General features: G+C 39.3%; 1 protein-coding gene and 1 long non-coding RNA gene across 5 annotated transcripts; one reads left to right on the top strand and one right to left on the bottom strand.

The window, feature by feature from the left end:
- Positions 1-772: 772 nt before the first annotated feature.
- CDC7 (cell division cycle 7) lies at positions 773-20,676 on the top strand. Of its 4 annotated transcripts, none has more exons than XM_054212646.1 (12): positions 773-829; positions 3,893-3,998; positions 7,625-7,708; positions 9,358-9,493; positions 10,141-10,234; positions 10,317-10,459; positions 12,171-12,420; positions 13,011-13,106; positions 13,923-14,101; positions 15,670-15,752; positions 18,311-18,460; positions 19,483-20,676. In XM_054212646.1, the coding sequence occupies exons 2-12, from the start codon at positions 3,902-3,904 to the stop codon at positions 19,854-19,856; spliced, it is 1,686 nt and encodes a 561-aa protein (XP_054068621.1). In that variant the 5' UTR covers positions 773-829; positions 3,893-3,901; the 3' UTR covers positions 19,857-20,676. The 4 variants fall into 4 exon arrangements, with proteins under 4 accessions (XP_054068621.1, XP_054068618.1, XP_054068620.1 ...); XM_054212643.1 differs by having other exon boundaries at positions 7,622-7,708; XM_054212645.1 differs by lacking the exon at positions 773-829 and adding an exon at positions 1,095-1,300 and having other exon boundaries at positions 7,622-7,708.
- LOC128914088 (uncharacterized) lies at positions 2,208-13,072 on the bottom strand. The gene is made up of 4 exons (XR_008468179.1): positions 12,895-13,072; positions 11,713-11,864; positions 9,664-9,744; positions 2,208-4,102 (listed from the first exon to the last, which is right to left on the bottom strand). It is a non-coding gene; the product is annotated as an uncharacterized LOC128914088 (long non-coding RNA).
- Positions 20,677-22,893: the final 2,217 nt, after the last annotated feature.

Below are 22,893 nucleotides of genomic sequence, written 5' to 3'. Positions count from 1 at the left end.
CCTCTTTTCCTAGGCCTGCACATTGTTGGTCAGTGGCTACAGCGCAGACCAGAATCAAGATGTTTATTTATATTTAGTTTTGTATTCTGTGCAATCCCTTTTGTTACACAATTAGGTGCTAAGGCAAAGCAACAAGCCAAGTTATGTTCTCCGTTACTACTGGTGTAAACGGAAGGCAGTTTCATGGACTCTCGACTATTTAACTTGATTTATAGCAGAGCTAATGACAGCAAGATATTATCCAGGGGCTGTAATTATTTCGCAATAATCACAGGTAGAAAATAAAAATTTGTAAGGGCTGAGTATCATTGTTCAGAGCACGGTTATCTTTGGCAGTCCCAGGCCCCTGCGGCCACGCCCACGCCACCCGGGGTTACCGGCTGCGCACCCCCAGCGGCCTCCTGACAGGGCGCCGATGGCGGGGCGGCCCCGGCGCCCCCCTCACACCGAGGCACCACCGTCCCGCCGCCCACACCAGGAACCCGCTCCACGCCTAAACAACGCAGCTCCGGCGCCGGTCCGCCACGCGACTGGGGGGACTGTCCCCGCCAGCCGCTGCCGGCCGCCAGGGGCGGGCCGGGCCCCGGGGCCGTGTCGGTGGCCCAACCCGGCCCTCACCAGCCACAGCCCCGCCCCGCTGCCTAACGCCCCGCGCGCGCGCTCTGGGCGGGCCTCCCCCCGCCGGCCGGCCAATAGCAGCGCGTCTTCCTCGGCCCGGTCGTCCCATTGGCCGTTGCGGCGGCTTCCGCCGAGGGCCGGGATTGGTGGCGGAGGGGCGAGCGGCGAAAGGCGGCAGCGGGCAAATCCCCGGCGCACGGCGGCAGCGCGCGTGAGTCCCCGCGCGAGACCCCCCCGGCCCTGCGCGCGCCCTCCTTCCCCCCCCCCAGCCCTTTTCCCCTCAGCCCCCGCCCGGCGGACGCGCTGTGGCCATGGCGGCGCCCGTACCGCCGGTACCGCCCGGCCCCTCCGCGGGGACGGGGGATCCCCACTCGGCGCGGCCTGATCGACCCTGGGGAGGCTCCGGTCGGCCCTCCTAGCGCCGCGCCTCGCGGCGGGCCTCCGGCTCTGCCCTTCCCCACGCGATCGACCCGGAGCCGCGCTACCGGGAGCTGCCCGGTGAGGCCGGGCCGCTGTGACAGCTCCGGGTGCGCCCCCTCTGCCCGGCACCGCCAGCCCACCCGGGACTGCGGGGCGTGACACCCGCTGTGGGGCTTGTAACGGGCGGACCGACCGTCTGCCAAATGTCATCTTACTGCGGGACCCAAGCCAGGCACACAATTTGCTTCTCTTAACTGACAAAGTAGAGATATTAATGTCAACTTTTGCTTTGAGCATGCCGAGCAGCTTTTTCCAGGGTGTATAAGTTCCCGCTTGAAGGCGCCCTGGCGGCGGCAGGCTGGTTGCGGCCGGGCATTGGGCAGCAGCACCGATTTTGGTGTGCGAGGCTCAGATACGTGACTCGGGAAACCTTGAAGCTACGCGGGCTCTTTCAATCTGTCACTGTCTGGGGTTTTTTTAACTTGTTTTGTTATTATGGGGAATATTTTTTTTTAATTGGACATGTGATTTCACTGCAGGAAAGTTCTTTGAGCTGCAACTTTGGATCATTTCATTCTTCCTCTTAGTTTTTTCTCTCTAATGGTGTCTTTTGGGTGTTTTTTAATGTAAAAACTAAATATCTGACTGAATCAAACTTTGTTTGATGTTCCATTTTATAACTATTAAGCCCACTTCCAAATTAGTAAACCATTTTTTAATATACTCAAGTATTCAGTTCTGCAGATGGTAGCTCGTGCATTTAACACGAATGGAAATGACGCCTGGAGTTTCTGAGCCCCTTTCACCCTTCTCACGTGTTCCCGTTGCGGTCCGCAGGCAGACAGAAGCATTCATTTTCTTTTGCTAAGCAAGGTGTTGTGGCTAGCCTTGAACTGGAAGAGCCCAGAGCAGAGGCTGGTGTGGGGCTGGATTAGAGCAAGCAGGCCATAGTGAGCGGCACGGATGCCTGTATTAGTTTGCACTCCGTATTCTGCTAATGAGGCTGTGCCATTTCAGGTCTGGAACAGGCTTATCTGCCTACTCAGCACTAGCGGAGGGAGTGTCTACCTGTGAGAGACTAGAAGTATCTCTAATCTCATTCCATTAGTTTCCAAGTCGCACTCTCCAGCAAAGCTCCCTCAAAAAAAGAGGCCGTTGCCTGTCCCTGTTCTGGTGCACGAGGATGACAGACTAAAGGTAGCCTGAATTCTCTGGGGACAAAATATATTTCTAGTTCCACAACTGAAACAGATGAATCCTTTCATTTGAAGTTTTTCAGAATAGGTTTCCCCCTGGTGGAAAAGTTCAGCCAGAACTTTGAAGGTTTGGCAGTTACAAGCAAGGAAGATTTTTGAATGGAACCAGTGTTGGGCAGCTGTAAGATCTGGTGCTTCCAGGCTCACTTATTACTGCTTATCCTGTCCAGGGGCTATCTGCCTTTTTTTCCCCTCATGAAATATGGTTTTCCTCATGAACTGGTTGGATGGTTGCATCCAGAGGGTACTGGAGTGACAGCTCAATGTCCGGATGGAGACTGGTGACGAGTGGTGTCCCTTAGGGGTCTGTATTGGGACGAGTACTGTTCAATATATTCATCATTGACACAGACAGTGGGATGGAGTGTGCCCTCAGCAAGCTTGTGGACAACACCAAGCTGAGTGCTGAGGTTGACACACCAGAGGGACCTGGACAAGCTCGAGAAGTGCGCCTGTGTGAAGCTCTTGAGGTTCAACAAGGCCAAGTGCAGGGTCCTGCCCCGGGTTGGAGCAACCCCTGGTATCAATACAGGCTGGGGCATGAAGGCATGAAGGGATTAAGACCAGCCCTACAGAGAAGAACTTGGGGGTACTGCTGGATGAAAAGTTGCATGTGAGCTGATAATGCACGCTTGCAGCCCAGAAAGCCAGCCACATCCTGGGTCCCATTTTAGCAGGACCTGTTGCACTAGGACAAGAGGTAATGGCTTTAAACTGAAAGAGGAAAGGTTTAGGCTAGGATATGAGGAAGAAATTTTTTACAATGAGGTTGGTGAAACACTGGAACAGGTTGCCCAGAGAGGTGGTAGATGCCCCATCCCTGGAAACATTCAAGACCAGCTTGGATGGGACTCTGAGTAACCTGATCTAGTTGAAGATGTCCCTGCTCATCGCAGAGGGGTTGGACTAGATGATCTTTAAAAGTCCCTACCAACCCAAGCTATTCTATGATTATATGAAATGGGATTATCAGTTTTTTTTTTCATTATACCATATTAGTACACCATACTAAGTTACACTTTTATTTACAGAGTTTCCAAGATTTGGAAAGAAGTGTTTCAAAATAAGCACGTGCTATTATTGTTATGGAGGGAGGGCAACAAATCACAGAATCAATAATTATGGCTTTTGTTGATCTGCTGTAGAAGAGAGAGAAATCTCTTATATTGAGAAGATATTTTTTTCTCTTATAATTTCTTTCAGGTTTTCTGCCTTTATCTGGGTGTTGCAGTATGCATTGCAGATATTCCTGTGCACATCAGTTCCTTGCCTTTCAAAGCAAACTTCAGGGAAGAGATAATGCTTTAATGTGAATCAGGAAACACAAGAGATGAAAGAAAATCACTTGTGTCTAAGCTTGTCCTGCAGTCTTCCTTCCCTTCCCCCTTTTTTCCTGTTATTGGAGTGGGTTTACTGGTTTAGTTTTTTGCTAGGGTGATGGGTGAAGCCTTGTTTTAGGTAGCACAGAGGAACTCCTCAGACTCGCTAAATCTCATCTCAGGAACTGAGTGCAGGGCCAGGAAGCGTCTTACCAGATATGCTTGCTCCCCCAGGTGTCCAGAAGTGGTCTTCAAAGTCTTGGATTTTTTTTTCTTCAGGTTTGTTTCATGATGGAAACAGTGATGAAGTCTCACTGTGAGGAACAGCACCCTCATCAGGCTGAAGACTTCCATGGGAAGCATGAGCAGAACAGCAAGCTTTCAGGTATGTGCTAAAATAGGGATTGCTAACGTTGTTTTGTTGCTGACATGATTCTTCATCGCTTCAGGAAGTTTCAGCATCAATTATAAGCCTGTCTGTTTATGGTCCTATTGTATAAAGAATTAAAGAAATGAAAATATTTGAGGTTGCTTTTGATTTTAAGCTTATTCTTGCATTCCATGTGTTACAAAACTTCATCATCAGTAGTTTGTTACAATTCACTAACCCTACTATTTATTTATTACAGAACATTACTATAAGAGCATACCAGAATTTCAAAAAGGAAGTCCTTGAGAATAAAATTTTCTGACCAGACAAGTCCAAAAAAAAATTTTTTTCCTTTTAACCTATAATCACCAGCTTTATCATTAGATTTCTTTAGATGTGTCTATGTGCATAAAAACACCATTCTTGCTCTTACCAGAGAAGCTGAACTGCGAATGTGGGCTCTGATAGTGTTTTTTTGTTGCTCATTTTTGGGTCTCTCTGTGAATATACTTCAATCTAGACTTTCTGTGCAATGCTTGCTCAAGTAATTGTGGGTGGTCAGCCAGCTTATATAGAATGGTACTGATTTTCCTAGAAATAGATCATCCTCTGTCAGTCTCCTGCACATCCACGTCCAGAATTACGTAGAGTGATGCTGAATAACATTTAATTGTCTCACTTTGCAAATGCTTTTCATTCTAGGGAGTAATTACTTTAAAATCTGCTCACAGAAAATGTTAGATATTATTATTACTACACACTGATAGCACAATGCCTGTATGTTCTCTATACCCAACTGGGGATTCAGGCACCCAGAAGAGAACAGATGATGTTTATACTGCTGTATATCAACAAGGGCAGTCACTGGATGTTTCTAGCACTTTTTGGGATCTTTCACACAAGAAGCAGTGTTGAGTTCTTAAAAGCTCTCAGTGCTTTGGGTAGGCGCTGCTCTAGCCTAGGACCTGCAGCCTGTGTCACCCAGCTGTTAGTGCTCCGACAGCATTGAACTTTGTCCAGGCAGGAACCCGAATTCAGTGTCAGACAAAATGGAGTATTTGGCAGATTTTTGTAACAGTTATCGAGACAGCTTTTCGTGATTGTTAGTATTTACTTTAGGACTGTTAGACTGGTGGCACAAAACAGCCCAAAAACCTGCTATGGTAAGGAAAGTAGAAATCTGCTGGTTTCTAAAGACTTAAAAAATGTGCCTTTTGAGTCCTTCTTAGGAGTCTTGGGTTTTGCCAGAGTTAAGTCCTTTTTTCCTAACCAAGCAACTTTACTTGAGAAATTCCAGTGCAAATTTTACACTGTAAGTTACTATCAGTGTATTTTTTTTAGTAAAAACTGAAGCTTGAGCAACTGTCATGAGGTCAGAATAAAACGCAAGCCTTTGAACAAAACTGTAAGTTGCTGTATTTGGAGCAGGTTAGATATCAAACTAGTTCTAAACAATGTTGTTCTAACAGAGCCTGTTAGAACCATACCACTGTTGCAAACCACTTTCTAGCTGTGTCCTGTGGCTACGGACCTCTTGGGATGAAGTTTGTGTAGGATGTTTCAGAACCCAATAACAGGATTATCTTCCTGAGGGGAAAGGCCTGTGTCTTTGAGTGATGCAATAACATTTTGGTGTTAATTCTTTATAGTTCTGTTACATGGTTTCATCTCTTAACGTCTTTGAGTATTCCTGGGGAAAATGGAACATGGTACGAATATCAGCTTTTACCCTTCCTGTGTTTTCTGAAGATTTCAGAAAGATTTCTTGAATGTCTTGCATTTGTTACGTAATAAATGAACATTTGTGTAAAACATTGAAATTACTGTGCGAAGTAACTGGGAATGCCACTTTTTAAATGATAAAGCTTTTTATCAACGGCTCTCTTTTAGTGACAAAACAACAAGAATTACAACAATAATAGTTAAATTTCTTAATAAAGTTCTGAGCACATGGGCAATATGAATGCTATCAATTCAAAAAACATTATGTAGTAACTTCCTGAATTTTTAGTGTTATTTTCAATAGAAATTTTTGCTCTATTGATAGGAAAATGAAGTGATTCCTCAGACTTTCAATTTCCTACTTTTCAAGGTGTTTAGCTTTATCTGGCTCTCTAATATTGGGGAATAAACAGAATAACTGTAGAGTTGACCGGTTTTCTTTAGCCTTTTTTGGGGATTATTAGACACAGGGTCCTGTACATCTTGACTGTTAGTACAAGTATTATCATTTTTATCTGAGGATATTTTTAAAGTTTTTAGATATGATTCCTAGCAGAACTGATTAACCTTTTACTTGTATTTGTTGATCAAAACAGTATCTTAAATGAATGTTAGCAGTTTTGGTGTGTAGTGTAGAGGGTTTTTTTCATTCCTGAAATATGCCCCCTGAAATGACTTAAAATAACTTGGAGAAGCAGAGCGACCCACTTAAAGGAAAAAAAAAAAGTAAACGGATAGTAAGAGAGGTAGCAGGCTTCAGTACTCAAAAGTATGTTGTTTTTTATAAATTTTTGAAATAAAACAAAATAATTACAATCGAAAGTTAACTACATCTTGAATTACCAACTTATTTATTAGTCTTTTACCAGGAATAAAGTGTTCTTTAGGCAGATTTTGTTGCTGTATGAAGTGACCTAATATAGAAGGTTGGGGATACATGCTAATCTGGACTTTGTTTCTAGCATATCAGTGCTATTTTGAAAATAATTCTTATTGCTTATGACTTATTGTCTTGATAAAACACAGTACATTTTTATGTACACAATACAATTTATATATTTATGTTAAATTAAAATTATTATTAATTTTTAGGATGAAAAATGCATACACTTTTTTTCCATTTGATTGACTTTCCAAATACCAGTTTGTGCTTACTTCTGTATAATAAAACATTCTTCACCCCTGCTTTACAGAGGGTGATGGAAATTAGTGACAGCCTCTACATACTTCATAGCTTCAAAAGAAGTGAATTCTTGTGCAGGGTATAGAGAACACTAAACTGCAAGGATTTGTAAACTGAATGGAAAACTGCATAATTTTTTGAAATAATACAGTACAACATCCTTGTTATGCCATCTAGTGATTGCAGCACAAAGTGCAGCGACTTAACTGCAGAGGAAGCATATTTTTTGGTGTTTACTAGTTTAAATAACAGTGTGAAAGACTGCATTATTGATCTAAAAAAAACCCAAACCAAACAACTTAAATTCTTTTCCTACATTTTTGATTTGCCTCCCACGGATGTGCTCTCCTGTGCTACAGAAACAACTATATAGTTTTGTCTTTTATTAAATTTGTGTTGCAAGTCTCATGAAAATACTTAACAATATTTATCAGATGTCTTACTAACCAGAAGGCTTTTGTCCTCTCGAGAATTGCCAGGTGGCAGATAAGTAAAAAAAATATATTTTTTTTAAAATGCTGCAGCTTATAAGGGAGTGTGATGAAGAACAACAATACTATCAAGTATGCAGATGGTAATGTCAGCAGTGATAGATACCTGTCTGCTGTTTTTTCCTCTGTTTATGTGAATTCACTGTCCTATGAACTGAAGTGCGATTTGTGATCTCAAATATAGATCAGATATTGAATCAAGCAATAAAATTCATAACTTATTTCCCCCATTTTTTCCACAGCAGGAATAAAAAGAGATATTGAAAACCTTTATGAAGCAGTGCCACAGCTTGTAAATGTGTTCAAAATTAAGGAAAAAATTGGAGAAGGTAAATGTTTTATTTTAGGTTGCTTAGAGTCAGATTTCTTTTGGTATTTCTAATTTAAAGGGTATAAATCTAAGATCCCAATACATGCAATTTAAGCCAAATGCCTCCTTGATTTACTGCTTGGTCTCTGTAGGAGTTCTAACATGTTGCTGAGTATATAGGTGTGTTAATTAGGGACATTTTCAGGATATTTTACTTGAAAATCTGGTATATTAAAGCCTTTAAAAAAACCTCAGCATTCCAGTATCGACAACTAAAAATTTTTGAGGTAGATTCGAGTAAGTCAGTCTTTTAACACTCCATTCTTTTTCTCTTTTGCATGAGAAACCTATTTATATGCAGCTGTGTTTTGACATATTTAACTGCTGTTCCTTAAGTTGGCTTTGTTTCCACTGAAACTCTGTGGGCAGAACTGGAGGAGGAAAATGAAAGATTATAGCTGCTTTATTAAAAAAAAATAAATACTATAATACTTTTTTAAAGACATACAGTATCAAATTTTAGAATGCTTGTGTACACCTCACAACCTCTCCCCTGTTTCAACCTCCCCCCTTCAAAAAACCCAGCTCCATTCACCACATCAATATAAAATTTCAAAAACAACAACAAAAAAAGGAGCTCTGCCTATAAAAAAGATAGTATAATTAAACAAAATCTTTTATTATGAATAGTGCTCTGATTTTACTTCTTGGGAGCAAACAATGCTTTTAAAAAATATACCACTTGCAGTTCTGCAACATTATGAGAAAACAAGCTTTGACTTAGGATTCCACTCTGGAGTCATTTACATTTTAGCAGTTCTTGAAACCAAAAATAAGGTCTTAGCCTTGTTGCTATGATCAGTTCTACTGAATGTATGGGATTTTAGATTTATTTGTTTATGACTGCAAGAAGTATTTAGAGTTTTTGTTGGCACTTTGATGTATGTATGCACTTACAGACTGCTGTTGAACTAGCATGATGCGAACAATACTTAAAATGTAATCAAAAGTAATTTGTACTGTTTATTCATATGGAAGTATGTTCAGATATCTCAGATCATTAGGAAAAAATAACTTCTAAGAGGTATATTAGGATATCCTTAAAATTAAATGGGTGGGTAAGTTTATTGTAGTCTGAATACTCCCTTTCGCAAATGAGTCTATTGTGTTTTGTCTATGCAGTGATGCTCTAGGCAAACAAATAGTGAAGTTACACATCATGAGAGAAGTCTTACTTTAGAGATAAGGTAACAGAATTAGGAAAAATGTAGCAGTTTCAGAAGTGCTTTGAATAGTAAAGGCAGTGCTTTCCAGATTAGCATTATATAGCCCACTTATATTGTAGAGAGAGAAGAGTTAGATGTCAGATGAAAGTAAGCTACCTAAACAAGAAAGAAAATCAAAGATAGGAAATTTACATTCAAAGAACTCTGTGTCCCAGGCAAGTTAGACAGTGTTACATTTGCATTTTTACTGACATAAAAAACTTGTATACAAGATCACTGAATTCAGTAGTAGAAAAAAGGAACTGCGTTTTTCTCTTATGGAATCTGCTTTTGATGTAGTCTCAAGTATACTGCAGGATTGTGAACAGTTAGATCACTTTTCTAAAAATCTGAATTGACCTAATTAAAAATGTTGAAGACTGGTTTTCTCCCTTCTTTACAGGTACCTTTAGTACTGTTTACTTGGCCACAGCACAACTACAAACAGGACGCGAGGAAAAAATGGCTCTGAAACACTTGATTCCAACCAGCCACCCTCTGCGAATTGCTGCTGAACTTCAGTGCCTCACAGTAGCAGGGTACATAATCAACATCAAAAAAAAGATGACTGTCATGACTGAACTGCTCAACATTGTCTCACTGTTCTGTATTTATTTATTTTAAGTTTTGGCACTTCACTTGCCTTTTTTTTAACCGCAGAAACGTGTATTCTTTTTATCAAGAGCAAGTAAGAAATGGAGTGTCTTACCTGTAAGGGATGCCCTTTTCTGCTTGTCTCGGTTTGCGGATGGTGCTGTATTTTCCATCTGAGAAGTTCTATGATGTATCTCTGAGATAAAAAAAATTCCAGTTGTGAAACGCATGGAAAAAAGAATCTCTTCATCAGGAAGTGTGGTTTTAAGAATGAATACTTGTTGCCAGAGTGTGCTGAATAGCACCTTCTTAAAGTAGTTGGTATCGTGAAGGTTAGGGTCCTACATTTAATTACAGCTGTGACTACAAACCATGGCCCCACAAATAATCTGTGGAGCCCTCGTTGCAAATTGCAGAACCCAAACGGAACCTAACAATGAGAGGCAACAGCGTAACTGCTGACTGCTGATAAGATTGCTGTCAAAATATGAATTAGATTATAAAAGAAAGCCTGACCTCAAGTTTTTAAGAAATAAAGGAAAATAAACATCTATCTTCCGGTCTTTATTCAGTGACGTTACTTTTCTTCTAGGGGACAAGATAACGTTATGGGAGTTAAATATTGCTTTAGGAAGAATGATCATGTGGTTATTGTTATGCCATATCTGGAACATGAATCCTTCTTGGTGAGTCTCAGACTTTTTATGTGTAGCAAAAGTTGATAATTAAAAGCAGTTGCATAATTACAGTATCCAAATAATCTTTCAGGACATTTTGAATTCTCTTTCCTTTGAAGAAGTGAGGGAATACATGTTTAATCTGTTTAAAGCGTTGAGGCGCATTCATCACTTCGGTATTGTTCACCGTGACGTCAAGCCCAGTAACTTCCTCTACAACAGGCGGCTGAAAGAGTAAGTCCAGATGACCACATTGTGATCTCATTTGGGGATGTGTGTCTTGGCAGAACAGAGTCAGTTGGGCTTTTTGGGTTTTTTTCCTTCATCTGTATAGCATGTGCTTAAGTAATAAAGCTAATAAAGATATATATTTTTTTTTTTCAGTTGTAAAACTTTTCTTTCTGTGTTTGGGGATTTGAGGAGGGAAGGAATTTTCATATTTAATGTAATATCTGCCTCATAGAGTGACACGTACCTGAAAAAATGAAGATTTTACTACTGAGTAAAAGTACTACACTTTTGAATGAGAAGAATAAAATCAGTATTTTTTTTAATAAGAAAACTAGTAGTGACTTGTGCATAGGCTGATATTTATAAATTTTTACTCATGCACAGAGTAAAACCAATACAGAAAATATAGCTAGATTTGGGCTGTTTTCGCCTTACATTGAATTAATGTTTATAACTAGTAGGGGTGGGTTTTTTGCCTGCAAGTTACAATGTTTAAAGACTGTAAAAAGTGAGGTAGTGCTTTTTTGTGAAGCAAGTGGGTGAAATGGGTGAAGGGTGTAGAGCATAAGTCTTATGAGGGGCGGCTGGGGGAACTGGGGTTGTTTAGCCTGGAGAAAAGGAGCCTGAGGGGAGACCTTATCGCTCTCTACAACTACCTGAAAGGAGGCAGTAGTGGGGTGAGGATCAGTCTCTTCTCCCAAGTAACAGGTGATAGGATGAGAAGAAGTGGCCTCAAGTTGTGTCGGGGAGATTTAGGCTGAATATTAGTAAAAATTCCTTCACCAAAAGGATTAGCAAACTTTGGAACAGGTTGCCCAGGAAAGTGGTTGAGTCACTGGTCCTGGCGGTATTTAAAAGATGTGCAGACGTAGCACTTAGGGACATGGTTTAGTGGGACTTAGCAGTGTTCGGTTTACAGTTGGACTCGATGATCTTAAAGGTCTTTTCCAACCTAAATGATTCTATGATTCCATGTAGTGAAAGTTTGTAGGGGAGATTTGATTGTATTTTGCCAGAATTTGAGAAATACTGATTGATTGATTTATTTGTTTATTTTTTAATCTGTCCAAATGAATTCATACTGTTGTTTTGCTCTTCTAGTGTTGGTTTGAACCTTAATCTCTACTTTGGGTGTGGCAGCTGTGGAGTTGAGTTTGTCTGAAACCCAGAGACAGCCAGATTGCCTCTGTACTGTTTGTAACAAAAAAATAATTCTTTTAAAGACAGGTCTAAAATGTGAACTAATGTAGTCTTACCTATTTGAAGACTGAAGTAAATTCCAGTGGTGTTGCTTGAAGCCTGGCAAAACTCTCAGCATTGTTAACGTTGTCTGTCTTCACTGCTACATTTGTGCCGCTGCCCATGGGAGTCTCTTGTACTTGTTCACTGAAGGTTTGGAGCTGTAGGACTAGAACGACCCCAGAAAGGAGTTGCTGGGAATATTTTTTTAACACCATTGGAGCAAGTATGCACTTGAGAAGATTTTGGGACAAGAAACAATGAAGTAAGATGGGCACAGGGTAAAAACATTGAGGGGATAGGTAAGATAGGACAAGAGGAGGAGAAGGAGGAAAATAGGACTGTGGTGCTGGCAGCAGTACAGATAAGCAACATATTGAGTAAAATGTGAAAGAAGGTAAATAAGTAATGAATAGTAAATTGCACTGATTGATGGATACTTTGTGATTCCTGATTTTAAATTTGTGTCTTTCAGGTACGCCTTGGTAGATTTTGGCTTGGCACAAGGAACCCCTGATACGAAAATTGAACTTCTCAAAACAACCCACTCTGAAGACCAGCAGGGAAGTTGTTCGCAAACTAAGCCCACCGTAGCCTTGGGAAACGGGGTTTCTGTCGGTGTCACAGCACCTAAACAGATAGCTCAACAGTCAGCCTCAAAAGCAGCTGATAAAAGGTCCAGCTCAATTTCAAAAATACAGATTAAACAAGGAAGAGGAGGAAAGGTTCTCAGTCTTTTTCATTAATATTGTTGTATGTTTAATGTATTACTTCATCCAACAGGGGGAGATGTAATACCTGAACAGAAGTTGTGCATGCATATCTGGCAGGGTCCTAATGTGATGCACAGAATCACAGTTTTCATATCAAAGTGGCTAGATTTACGTAACCCTATTGGCATCGTTCATTATCTGTTAGATATAATACGATGCCGAAGGTTGTACAAAGCCCTAGCGCGGGTTACGATTTAGACAGCCTTAAATCTTTTCTGAAGTGACATGTACTGTGGAACTCCCCCCCAAGCCAATAATTATTCATCTACACTTAGTTACTTAGTTGCATAACAAATGCAGTACAGGTGATGTTCAGATTGTCTTGGGGCACTTCTGAGGTGTGATTAGTTTTGTAAGCATGTTTGCTGTTCTGTCTAGACCATGTTTTCTTCATCCACCATAAACTGATGCCTGAAAATGACTTACCATGCAGCTGTTCTTGTTTTATGTCACTTCACACTTTTTTTTTTTTTTGAACTGTCAGTATCCAGCTGACTGTGTGTTAGATAGGATCCTTATTGTCCTTTTTGTTGGTATTGTAGGAGGATTCTGCGCACCATTCTGTCCAGCGCTCTGTCTTTGGAGAAAGGAATTTCAATGTCTATAGTTCCACATACCAGGAGAACACGAACACAAAAGTAAGAACTATGACTCATCAGTAAGAGCAATCTGTTACATATTTGAAAAATTATAGAACTGGTTGTTCTGTAAGACTGGACACTACTCCAGGATGCTGTGGAACTAAAAGTTTTTGAGCAGATTATTAAGTGTGTCTTTGCTTAAAGGCTCGAAGAATTTTTAATTTCTGTTCCAGTCCCTTTTGAAACTCTTAAAGAACTAGTTATTTAGCTGTGTCCCTAGCTGATCTCATTTGTATGCTAAGTTAATCTTTTTTCCTATACATGTATCTGTGCAACTAAGATATACTTAGCTTGTGAAACTTAATTTTTTTAATTTATTTTGCAGTTGAAGTTGGACAGAAAACTTGTAATAAATATTTTTCTGTACTTTTTGTAATTAGTATTTAATATGACAACTTGGAAACCCCAACTAAATTAGTGGGTTTGGCCAACAGTGGTCATCTGAAGTTAGTGCCTGCTTGTTGCTGTGGCATTTCATATACGTTGTTTTTATTCTCATATTGAGCCAAAATAATTGTTGAAACATTTTATTAACTTGAAAAATACTTGTCTTGTAGCTTCAGAATATCTAATGTATATCGTTTTTTAGAAAACACTGAAAAATGTTCTCTGAAGGGGAAGGGGAGGAAATCAGGATTTTTAGAAAGTTCCAGTGTCTGTTTTATAGATGTTGTGATATTGTTAGAAAGGTTTGCTGTCTTCTGTTCTAAAATTGCAGCTTCTTGCTGATGAGTACCCGTATTTTAGGAAATGGCCTACCTATGCAAAGGGAAGCTTCTTAAATATATCTTCTGTAAAATATCTACATTGCAGCTCATAAAACAGGCAAAGATGATAGATGTTTCATCTAGGAAGTTAGTAACAAAGAAGAAGATCACTTCTACCAAAACAGCAAGCAATGGGGCAGCCAGGAAAGCTGCCAGTGGTTGTCCCTCAAACCTGACCTGTGACTGTTATGCAACAGATAGAGTTTGCAGTGTTTGCCTTTCAAGGTAATTTGCTTTGATAATGTCGTAAAATTGTCTGCTATGCTGTCAAGCAAGGTCAGAAACTCTGATTTACTAGGCAGCTGATTTAGTAGTTGAAAGATAGCATTTGATCTGTGCAACCCTTGAAACACTGACTGTGTTCTTTTTAAACAAGAATAATTCATGGAATAATCAGTTCACTGCTATCTGCGGCAAGAGAGATTCACTGTTAATTATTTTTTTGTTGTTATATTTAGTTATCTACCTACCTGTGTTGTAGAAAATGGTTTAAGTTAATTACAACACTTAGAGAAGACAACACATTAATCTGTTATTAGTAGTTATCTAATAGACCTAAATCATGCCAATGGTTTGGATTCTGGAAGTCACAAAGTGTAGAATAAAAAGGAAACATGACTGTTTTGTATTTGTTGATTTAAAAAATAATGTTTAAGTTTTAATAATAGGTTAGAGAATCTTAATAACTCGGTTCAGCTCCATCCCTCTGCAGTTTTGGTTACGACCTACTATTGCCTTTTATCCACACATTGAGGAACAGATTAATGCAGAGAAGTCTGCTTACTAGGCATAGTCATGAAACTGTAGGGTCCCTCTCTTCGCGGACTCAAAATATGGTGATACCAACTTCATTTCAGAAGTATGAAACATGAGGAATTTGCCAGACTCAAAAGAGAAGTAGCCCATAGAAGGAAGGGACTTTAAGCCATACAGGAAAGCTCTGGGAAGTTGTTTTTTGTTTGGTTTTATTTTAAATAATCTCACACCTTTTAGTTAATCTAACAAAAGGTAAATTCTTGTCAACACTCAGAAATAGGGAACCTTGGTTTGCTGTGGACTAATACAAAGCCAGAGCATCCATGTTCAAGAATCTAGTGCATTTTTTTGTCTTTGGTTCATTAGTCTCAACTTTAGTTTCCTATGAAAACAAGCCTTTAGAAAAAATGATGCAGCTGTTGAATGAAACTAAAAAAGGTCATTGTGAGTGAAGTATGCAATAAGTATTTCTGTAATATTACATTATGCTAGATAATATAATAAAAATATAAGAGATAATATAATAAAGCCATTATCTTATGCAACATAATGATTTCGTGCTAGATAATTAGAATCATAGGGTTGGAAGGGACCTCTGGAGATCATGTAGTCCAATGCCCCTGCCAGAGCAGGGTCACCTAGAGCAGGTTGCACAGGAACGCGTCCAGGTGGGTTTTGAATGTCTCCAGAGTTGGAGACTCCACCACCTCTCTGGGCAGCCTGTTCCAGTGCTCTGCCACCCTCAAAGAAAGAAGTTCCTCCTCATGTTGTCATGGAACTTCCTGTGCTCAAGTTGGTGCCCATTACCTCTTGTCCTGTCCCCGGGCACCACTGAAAATATCCTGGCCCCATCCTCCTGACACCCATCCTTTAAGTATTTAGATGCTTCAAACTTCTGTAAAACTTGAATAAGGCAGGGTTAGGCTGTTGACACACCTTACACAAGTATATTTTAAAAAATAATATTAAGCATTATTATAATGAGAACTTACTTATCAAACTTTTATATTCTAAGCATGTTTGTCTCTTATTACAAGGTGTCAGCAAGTTGCTCCCAGGGCAGGAACACCTGGATTCAGAGCACCAGAAGTATTAACGAAGTGCCCCACTCAGACCACAGGTACTGCACAACAAACTAAAACATACTTTAGACTTTTTTAGACAGATTGTCACATATAGTTTGCTGTCATAGCAGGCATAGTTAATGGTACAGTTGCAAACGTGTTTTAGAAAGTTAGTACTTTTAATCAGATTTCTTTTCCCTTTTTGCTAGTGCTTTAAATAGCTGGTCTGTAAATGTCATAATTTTTCTTACTGAATTTTTAATTTGTCAGGGTTAAAAACTATCAAGTTAATAAGTTTCAGTAGCCTGAGTAAATACCAGAGCAGAGGGATGGTTAATGCAAGAGGGATGGTTAATGCTGATGCAAGTAGGATGGGAGAGATTGTGCCTACCTGGAGATTGGAGGACCAATAAAAGCAAAGTTACCTGTTAAACATTTGGTGTATGACCAGGAGTTTTGACTTATCAAAAAGGGGAATAAATACAAATGCCCTCGAAAACTTGATTTGAAATAACAGTTTTTAAGCCACCTTTTTCCTGAATACTTTTTGAGAAAATTGTCAATTTTCAGTACTTAAAGCATGTATACACACTCATAATAGACTGAATGATATGTTTGATCAGTTTATGCCTAGATAGCTTAGCGTTATTTGAAACAACATCTGTGCTGTGGGTATGACTGGGATTTCAAGAGGTATGGCAGCCTGTTCGGAGTTACTGTGCCTATGCTAGAACAGCCAGCTTTACAGGCTAGAAGACATCCAGAAATCCAGGACAAATTTAGACAATCTCTGAATCTGTCTAGACAGAATTTAGGCAGAAAGAAGACATACCTAGGAAATCTTGGACACACGCTAATGTTAAATATGCTTTCAGACGCTTTTCTGTTCTCTAGGGTAATGGAGAGCAGGATTACAGAAAATATAGAAACCCTTGGGTGTGGCACAGACAGCCCTAAAAGTACTGAGTCAGTGGTGCCGAGCTCTTGTAGCATTGTCAACAAAGGCCTTAATTAGAACTGGGTAGACTTAATACTAATATTTATGAGATTGTGTTGTATTTGAACTAACAAATCGTCTTGTCTGCTTCCATCTGGGACTGCTGTAGTCATCTCCTTGTATTCCTGCCAATCTTACTGCTAGTTCTGGTCTCTGCGCTGAGACCAAGTTACCAGCTGGATCCAGCTGACTGTAGCCAAAGCCACCTCAGTGCACCTGACCCGGGTTCTCAGTGCAGGGAATACAACCTAAACTCCCAAGTTGACGTTACGCAGGTCCAGTTACACTTCAACTTGGTTTATCCCTCTGCTCCCAAAGGCATAGAGAGGAATCATGATTTTGATGTCATTGCACAGGATCTTGCAGTCTGTTGATGATCCCAGCTCTACCAGAATTGTAGGACCAGGATTTACTATCCATTCAGATATATAATGTCTATTAATTTCAGCGAGAGTTAAGTAATTAAAATTCTTTAAAGGTCTTGACCTTGGTGGCTCTTGATGACTCTCCCAACCACATACTCAGGGTGATGCAACACCTCAAATAGGTAGTATCATCTTTTCAACAGTGATACAGTAATACTAAAACTCTTTTTACAGAAACTATGAAGAAGATACAAAATTTTTCCACTGTAAATTGTGCCAAATTATTAACTTAAATTTTTATTTTAATAAAATACTTAAAATCTGGTTTTGCAAGTGAAGTCAACTTAATAGTTTTTTTTTTTCCCTCTCTGAAGTCCCGTGCTAATAGTTTTTCTAACTAAAATGTTCAAATTAATTACTGCCTTCTTTACTACTTACTTTTTTGCAGATAAGTAGAATAACTATGGCTTTGTTTCACAACTGTTAATTTTTCTCTTTGGAGTTTGAGAATCCTTCAAACTCTCCTTCACTTTCCTTGCCATCTCTCAAAATGTGCACCTTAGTGAGCCAAAAAATTATGGCAGACAGGTATTCTCATAACTTTCAGTATTAAAGTTTCCATCATGCTTTGGCATCCATCCCCAGAGTACTCTCTGTACTCTTCATAACACAATGAAAGTGAGGAATAACTTCTAAGTATTACAGTTCTTAAACTGGCTATCTTGTCAAGTGATTTCATATTAGAGAGGAACAAAGTTCATCGTAAGATAAATTTTTTATTACTGCCTAACTGTGGCAGCCTCAGTCCCAGAAAAATTTGGATTCACATTCATTTGTGAATTATTTTTTATTTATGATCTTTATATAAGGTTTTCTTCATATGAAGCAAACTTAAATAAGTATCAAAACTCACCAGTTTTTCACCCCCTCTCATCTCCCTGTGTAAAACAACTTCAAACATTGTTTTGGTACCTTTTAAGTTTAGCAAGTTAATGGAATTACTCATATGAAAAATTCTATGGAAAAGCTTAAACGCTCCCTCTGCATCAAAGCAGGAAATTATTCTTCAATCTAATCATAGTAATTTCCACTGTATGCTGAAGTGTTATCTGTGTGGCCAAAGTCAGTAAGTAATTCAGAACATAATCTGATAGAGACTTTTCAGGTCATAATTTCTTTTTAAAGACAGTTGTGATTTTGTTTGTTATGAAATTGTGAGTTTAGTTATTACTGAGTTTGCTTTCAATTGCAGCAATTGACATGTGGTCTGCGGGAATCGTATTCCTTTCTCTGCTCAGTGGACGGTATCCATTTTACAAAGCAAGTGATGATTTAACCGCTTTGGCACAAATCATGACAGTTCGTGGATCCAGAGAAACCATTCAGGCTGCTAAAACTTTTGGTATGCAAACCTTAATTATGGGGGAAAGAGGAAAATGTATGCTTGGTCTGCCATCTGATGCAGTGACTTACAATCTGTGATATTTTTTTTTTCTTCATATGTATAAATTTATTTTTAGGTTTGGGAGTAATTTTGGAGGTAAATCACACCATTTGCATGTAAAACACTAAAACTACTAATCTATATATACAGAGTTTTAAGAAAGTTTTGTATTTTTCTGTCTTTTATAATTTGCATATGGGGTACTTCATGCCATAGGTTTCCCAACCTGTCTACTGCCTTTCACCAAGTCAGGGCCATTTGAGGTGAAATACGTCAACTAAATGTTTTCCACTGGTATTTGACTAGAATTCTTGAGGCAGAGTTTCTATTCCTGTAAAATTTGCCCTGAAGACTTAAGTCAATATGACTTAATATTTATAGTAAACCTTGCTTCCCCCCCACCCCCAGGAAGAGCTAGTTTAAAAAAAAAAAAAAAAAAAAAAAGGCAAAAACCAACAGGTGGGCTGTTTAAAAAAAAAAAAACAAAGCCACCACCAACAGAAAACACACAAAAACCTAAAATAACCATTCTCCTAATTGTTTACAAGCCAAATGTTGCAGCACTGCTACCTGGAAGTGTAACTGACAGCATCTATTTTCATTCTCCAGACAGAGGTGTGAAAATCAGGGTATCTAATTTTCTTCAGTTCTGTTAAAGTGACAGTGAAATGCAAAAAGATGGTGTGCAGGGTGGGTGACAACCTGTCACTATGTAACTTCACAAACAAAGCCAAACAGCTTTGTTCTGAGCAGAACTGAGATTATTATCCTTCTGACTTGCTGAGGCTATTGCTGTATAACAAACATGGCTGGTTTGGGAGGAGTGGGAAGCTTAGATTTGGGTTTTTGATAGGTTGACTTTTTTTTTTAATGGTGGTTACACTTCAAGACATGAAGTTTCTCTGCAACAAACTTAGAAGTTACAGTTGCATGGAAAGTATAATAACATTCCACTTAGTGTAAAATATCTTTTTTCCTAGGTAAATCAGTTCTGTGTACCCAAGTCGTCCCAGCACAAAACTTAAGAACCCTCTGTGAGAAGTTGAGAGGAACAAATAGCAGCTGTAAGAGATCCCAGGGTGAAGTGCCCAGCAAGTCTGTCAATGACTCAGCTGTGCCAGTTGCAGTAGACAAATGTGCTCCCGAGACACTTGGAAAACAAATTCACCACTTAGAGAACTTTCAGGAAGGTGACAGTGCTTTGGAAATGAAGGCAACAGACATGAAAGGATGGGATCAGGTTCCTGATGAAGCATATGACCTACTTGATAAGCTACTAGACTTAAACCCTGCAACAAGAATAACTGCAAAAGAGGCTTTGCTGCATCCTTTTTTTAAAGACGTGAGACTCTGAGAAGATGCCATATTCTATTATTGCTTTCATACGTTTTATGTGGAAATGAAGCACTGAGGTAGTTTTACCTTGCTGCCTATAACGTTTATGCTCATTGAAATACCATCACACTGTGCACAAAACTACTGAAACCTTGTCCTGTACAGTTGCACTGCAAATGTAAATTTACTTTAAGAAATACTTGCAGATGTAAGAGTTACATAAACATCACTAACATGGTCTTATCCTAAGACACTTCTGAGGGGTTATTGCTGTGCATACCTGTTCTCTGAGAAAGTTAACTTTGATCAAAAACTACCAAAAAAAAAAAAAGGGTTTCACAAGCTCTATGCTTAATTCTTGAGATATTCCCTTAAAATTTACAAATTTGCCTTAAGGCATGACTGAAATAAGAAAGTGCTTGAGAGACTTTTTTCCATACTTGCATATCTCTGCTTTGTTCCTGATTAGTACATGGGGGACTGAAAATGGAACGGAGTGTGTTAATTTTGTTCAGACTATTTTCAGAGAACAGTATTACTTTGGGAGTGTTGCTAGAGGAGAGGCCAGGTGCTGGAGGTTATATCATCAAAAGAAAAGTGTAACTGTTTTAAAAGGACATTTTTATTCCTGTCTGGTCTTTCCTAGTTAGGCAATAGTATTAAACGCAATTACTCATTTTGCATCGTCCGTGTTTCCTCAGTGCCATGGGTAACTGTCAATATTCAACAGCTGCTGCCTTCAGAATGTTTCACGTGACACGCATAGCTTTGATTTCTGTTACAGAAACTGATTTTTTTAAGGAATATCTGTTAAATAAACGATTTGTTTTTATAACTTCTGAAGATTGTCTAGAGGTGCTTCTATAAAATTAATCAGGTAAGGTTTTCCCATGGGATGTTTCTGTTCAGGAAGAATTATGCACATTTGTTTCCTGAATGAATTCCTCAGTGATAGAAAACACTTTTCAGATAGCGCTAGTGTATATGACTGTCATAGTGGAAGTATCTTAATTATCAAGGAAGTCTTACCACAGAGCTAGAAGCCAGCTATTGTTTGGTCCTAAGTAGGAAAAACAACCTTAATAACCTCTAACCCTGTACATTCGACGTGCAAAGTAAGTTACTTTATGTTCAGCAGAAGTTACTCTAAAACCCTTGATAATTCTGGAGACTGAAACTTAATACCGTGTTTTTCCATGTACATTTCTTGAAATGCTAACGGAGTTGTTGGTGTAAGAGGTTACGAGCCATTCTGAGAAAAGATTGCTGCTTTGATAACTTTTGTATAAGCCTTCTCATATGAGCTGGTGGTTATGATAGTGCAAAGGTCCTGACCAGGGCTGGGGCTGAAAAGACATTATTTCAATGTATTCAAAATCTTGAATACATAGAAAGTGATGGTAATGTTGCTGTGTTCCTGGCATCAGCTGTTAGAGAAAAATATTTGCAGATGTCAGAATATTGATTGCAGAAAATCTTGAAACCCACAAAACCCTGGGGCCCAGGTCTTAGTAATTTTTGCTGTTTATATAATTTCAACACGGCACGTCACTGAGAAATTATTTATCTAAAGGAACTGTGGCCAAATTTGGCAAGCAATGCTGTCTGCCAGTGTCTGCAGATGTATTGTTTCCTCCTACGTTCGCTCATGCTGTCTATGGTCTTATGAGAGCACTAGCTGACAACAAGCAAAAATATGTCAGCTATCTATTGTGAACTTTCTAAACGACTTCAGCTTTTTCAGCTTTCCTGCTAACCGCAGCATTGCAGCGGGCACTCCAACAATTAACCACTGCGTAAGTTTAATAGCCAAAAAGGGGAAATCACTGCTGAGTGTTTTTACCAAAATATTAAGGGTAAATAAAGTTGTGTAAGGAACAATTCTAAGCTTAGCATATTCCATAACAAGATAGAAGAACACATTGTTGTTCCTTCTTCCAGAGCGCTATTTATTTAAAACCTGAAGAGGTTTCTTTTTTGGTGAAGGATAAAGTGAAAAGAAAAATGTGTTTGAACAAGCATATGCTTACAAAGTACTTTTTCTAGCACTCTACAAAAGAATGAAAGCCAGAAGTAAAATGTTAAATGCAGTAGGGTCTCAAAGGAAGGAAAAAAAAGAGAAAGAGAGAAAGTTAAGGAAAATGGCAAGAAAACACTAGAGGTGAGCAGTGGTTGCCACTGAGTTTTCTTTTTCTCCTGTGGTTCTAAGAATCTCTCAAAGCCAAATACCAAGATTTCTTTAAAGTTTAATTACACGATTTGAGATGTTTATAAACTGAATGCGAATCTCCTACTATGAGAGCTCCAATTGGAAGAAGCTCTGCACAGAAATGACATTGCTGCAACACATGTTCAGTGGTTGTGAGGCCGCAGCTGGATTACTGTTAAGTTCTGGACATTATGCTATGACAAGGATATTAATAAACTGGAAAGAAACCAAAACAGCAGCAAAAAGCAGCATGGACTTGGAAAGATGAAGAGAAATTGATACCTAGAATCCAAAGAAGAGAATGCTAGGAACAAATCTAAATACATCTGTGTATCTGCATAGGGAAGACTAGCTTGTTCTCAGTACTAAGCCAGGCTAGGTGAGGAAATTGTGGCATGTGTTAAGTCCATGATATTCTTCCTAGTTGTAAATGATAATTAGGAAACGGGAGGGCATCTTACGAAGAGTACTGCAAAACAGCAACAAAGTTTTTCTGGATAATACTGATAATAAGGGATAAATGAAATTCTACTTTCTATTGAGTTTGTAGTCCTATCACTTTTGAGATTGGACTCAATGAGGTGTTTATTTAAAGCAAAATACTATGGGGATAAGAAAATAAATGGGACATCAATATTCTGTTTGAGTATCCTCCTTATTTTATGTATTTGCCATATCTAGAGTTTACATATTCTCTGCTCTCCAGAAAGTAAAAGCAATGTGGAATGAATATACAGCCGAGACTTCCTGTGCAGGTGCAAAAGGCTCCCCCAAATCCTTGAGTGGCCTCTTGAGGCCACCAGGTGTGATGGGATCCTGAAGTGTTTCCATAATTGCCCAATATCCA

Source organism: Rissa tridactyla, chromosome 8, assembly GCF_028500815.1.
Source record: "Rissa tridactyla isolate bRisTri1 chromosome 8, bRisTri1.patW.cur.20221130, whole genome shotgun sequence".
Lineage (NCBI taxonomy): Eukaryota > Metazoa > Chordata > Aves > Charadriiformes > Laridae > Rissa > Rissa tridactyla.
This window is presented reverse-complemented; position numbering and strand designations above follow the sequence as displayed.

Excerpts from the sequence above, each read along its gene's own strand:
- CDC7 (XM_054212643.1), top strand. The coding sequence starts at position 3,902 with ATGATGGAAACAGTGATGAAGTCTCACTGTGAGGAACAGCACCCTCAT. Across the intron at positions 3,999-7,621 it reads GCAGAACAGCAAGCTTTCAG|CAGGAATAAAAAGAGATATT; the intron begins GTATGTGCTAAA and ends TTTTTTCCACAG. Across the intron at positions 10,460-12,170 it reads TACAACAGGCGGCTGAAAGA|GTACGCCTTGGTAGATTTTG; the intron begins GTAAGTCCAGAT and ends TGTGTCTTTCAG.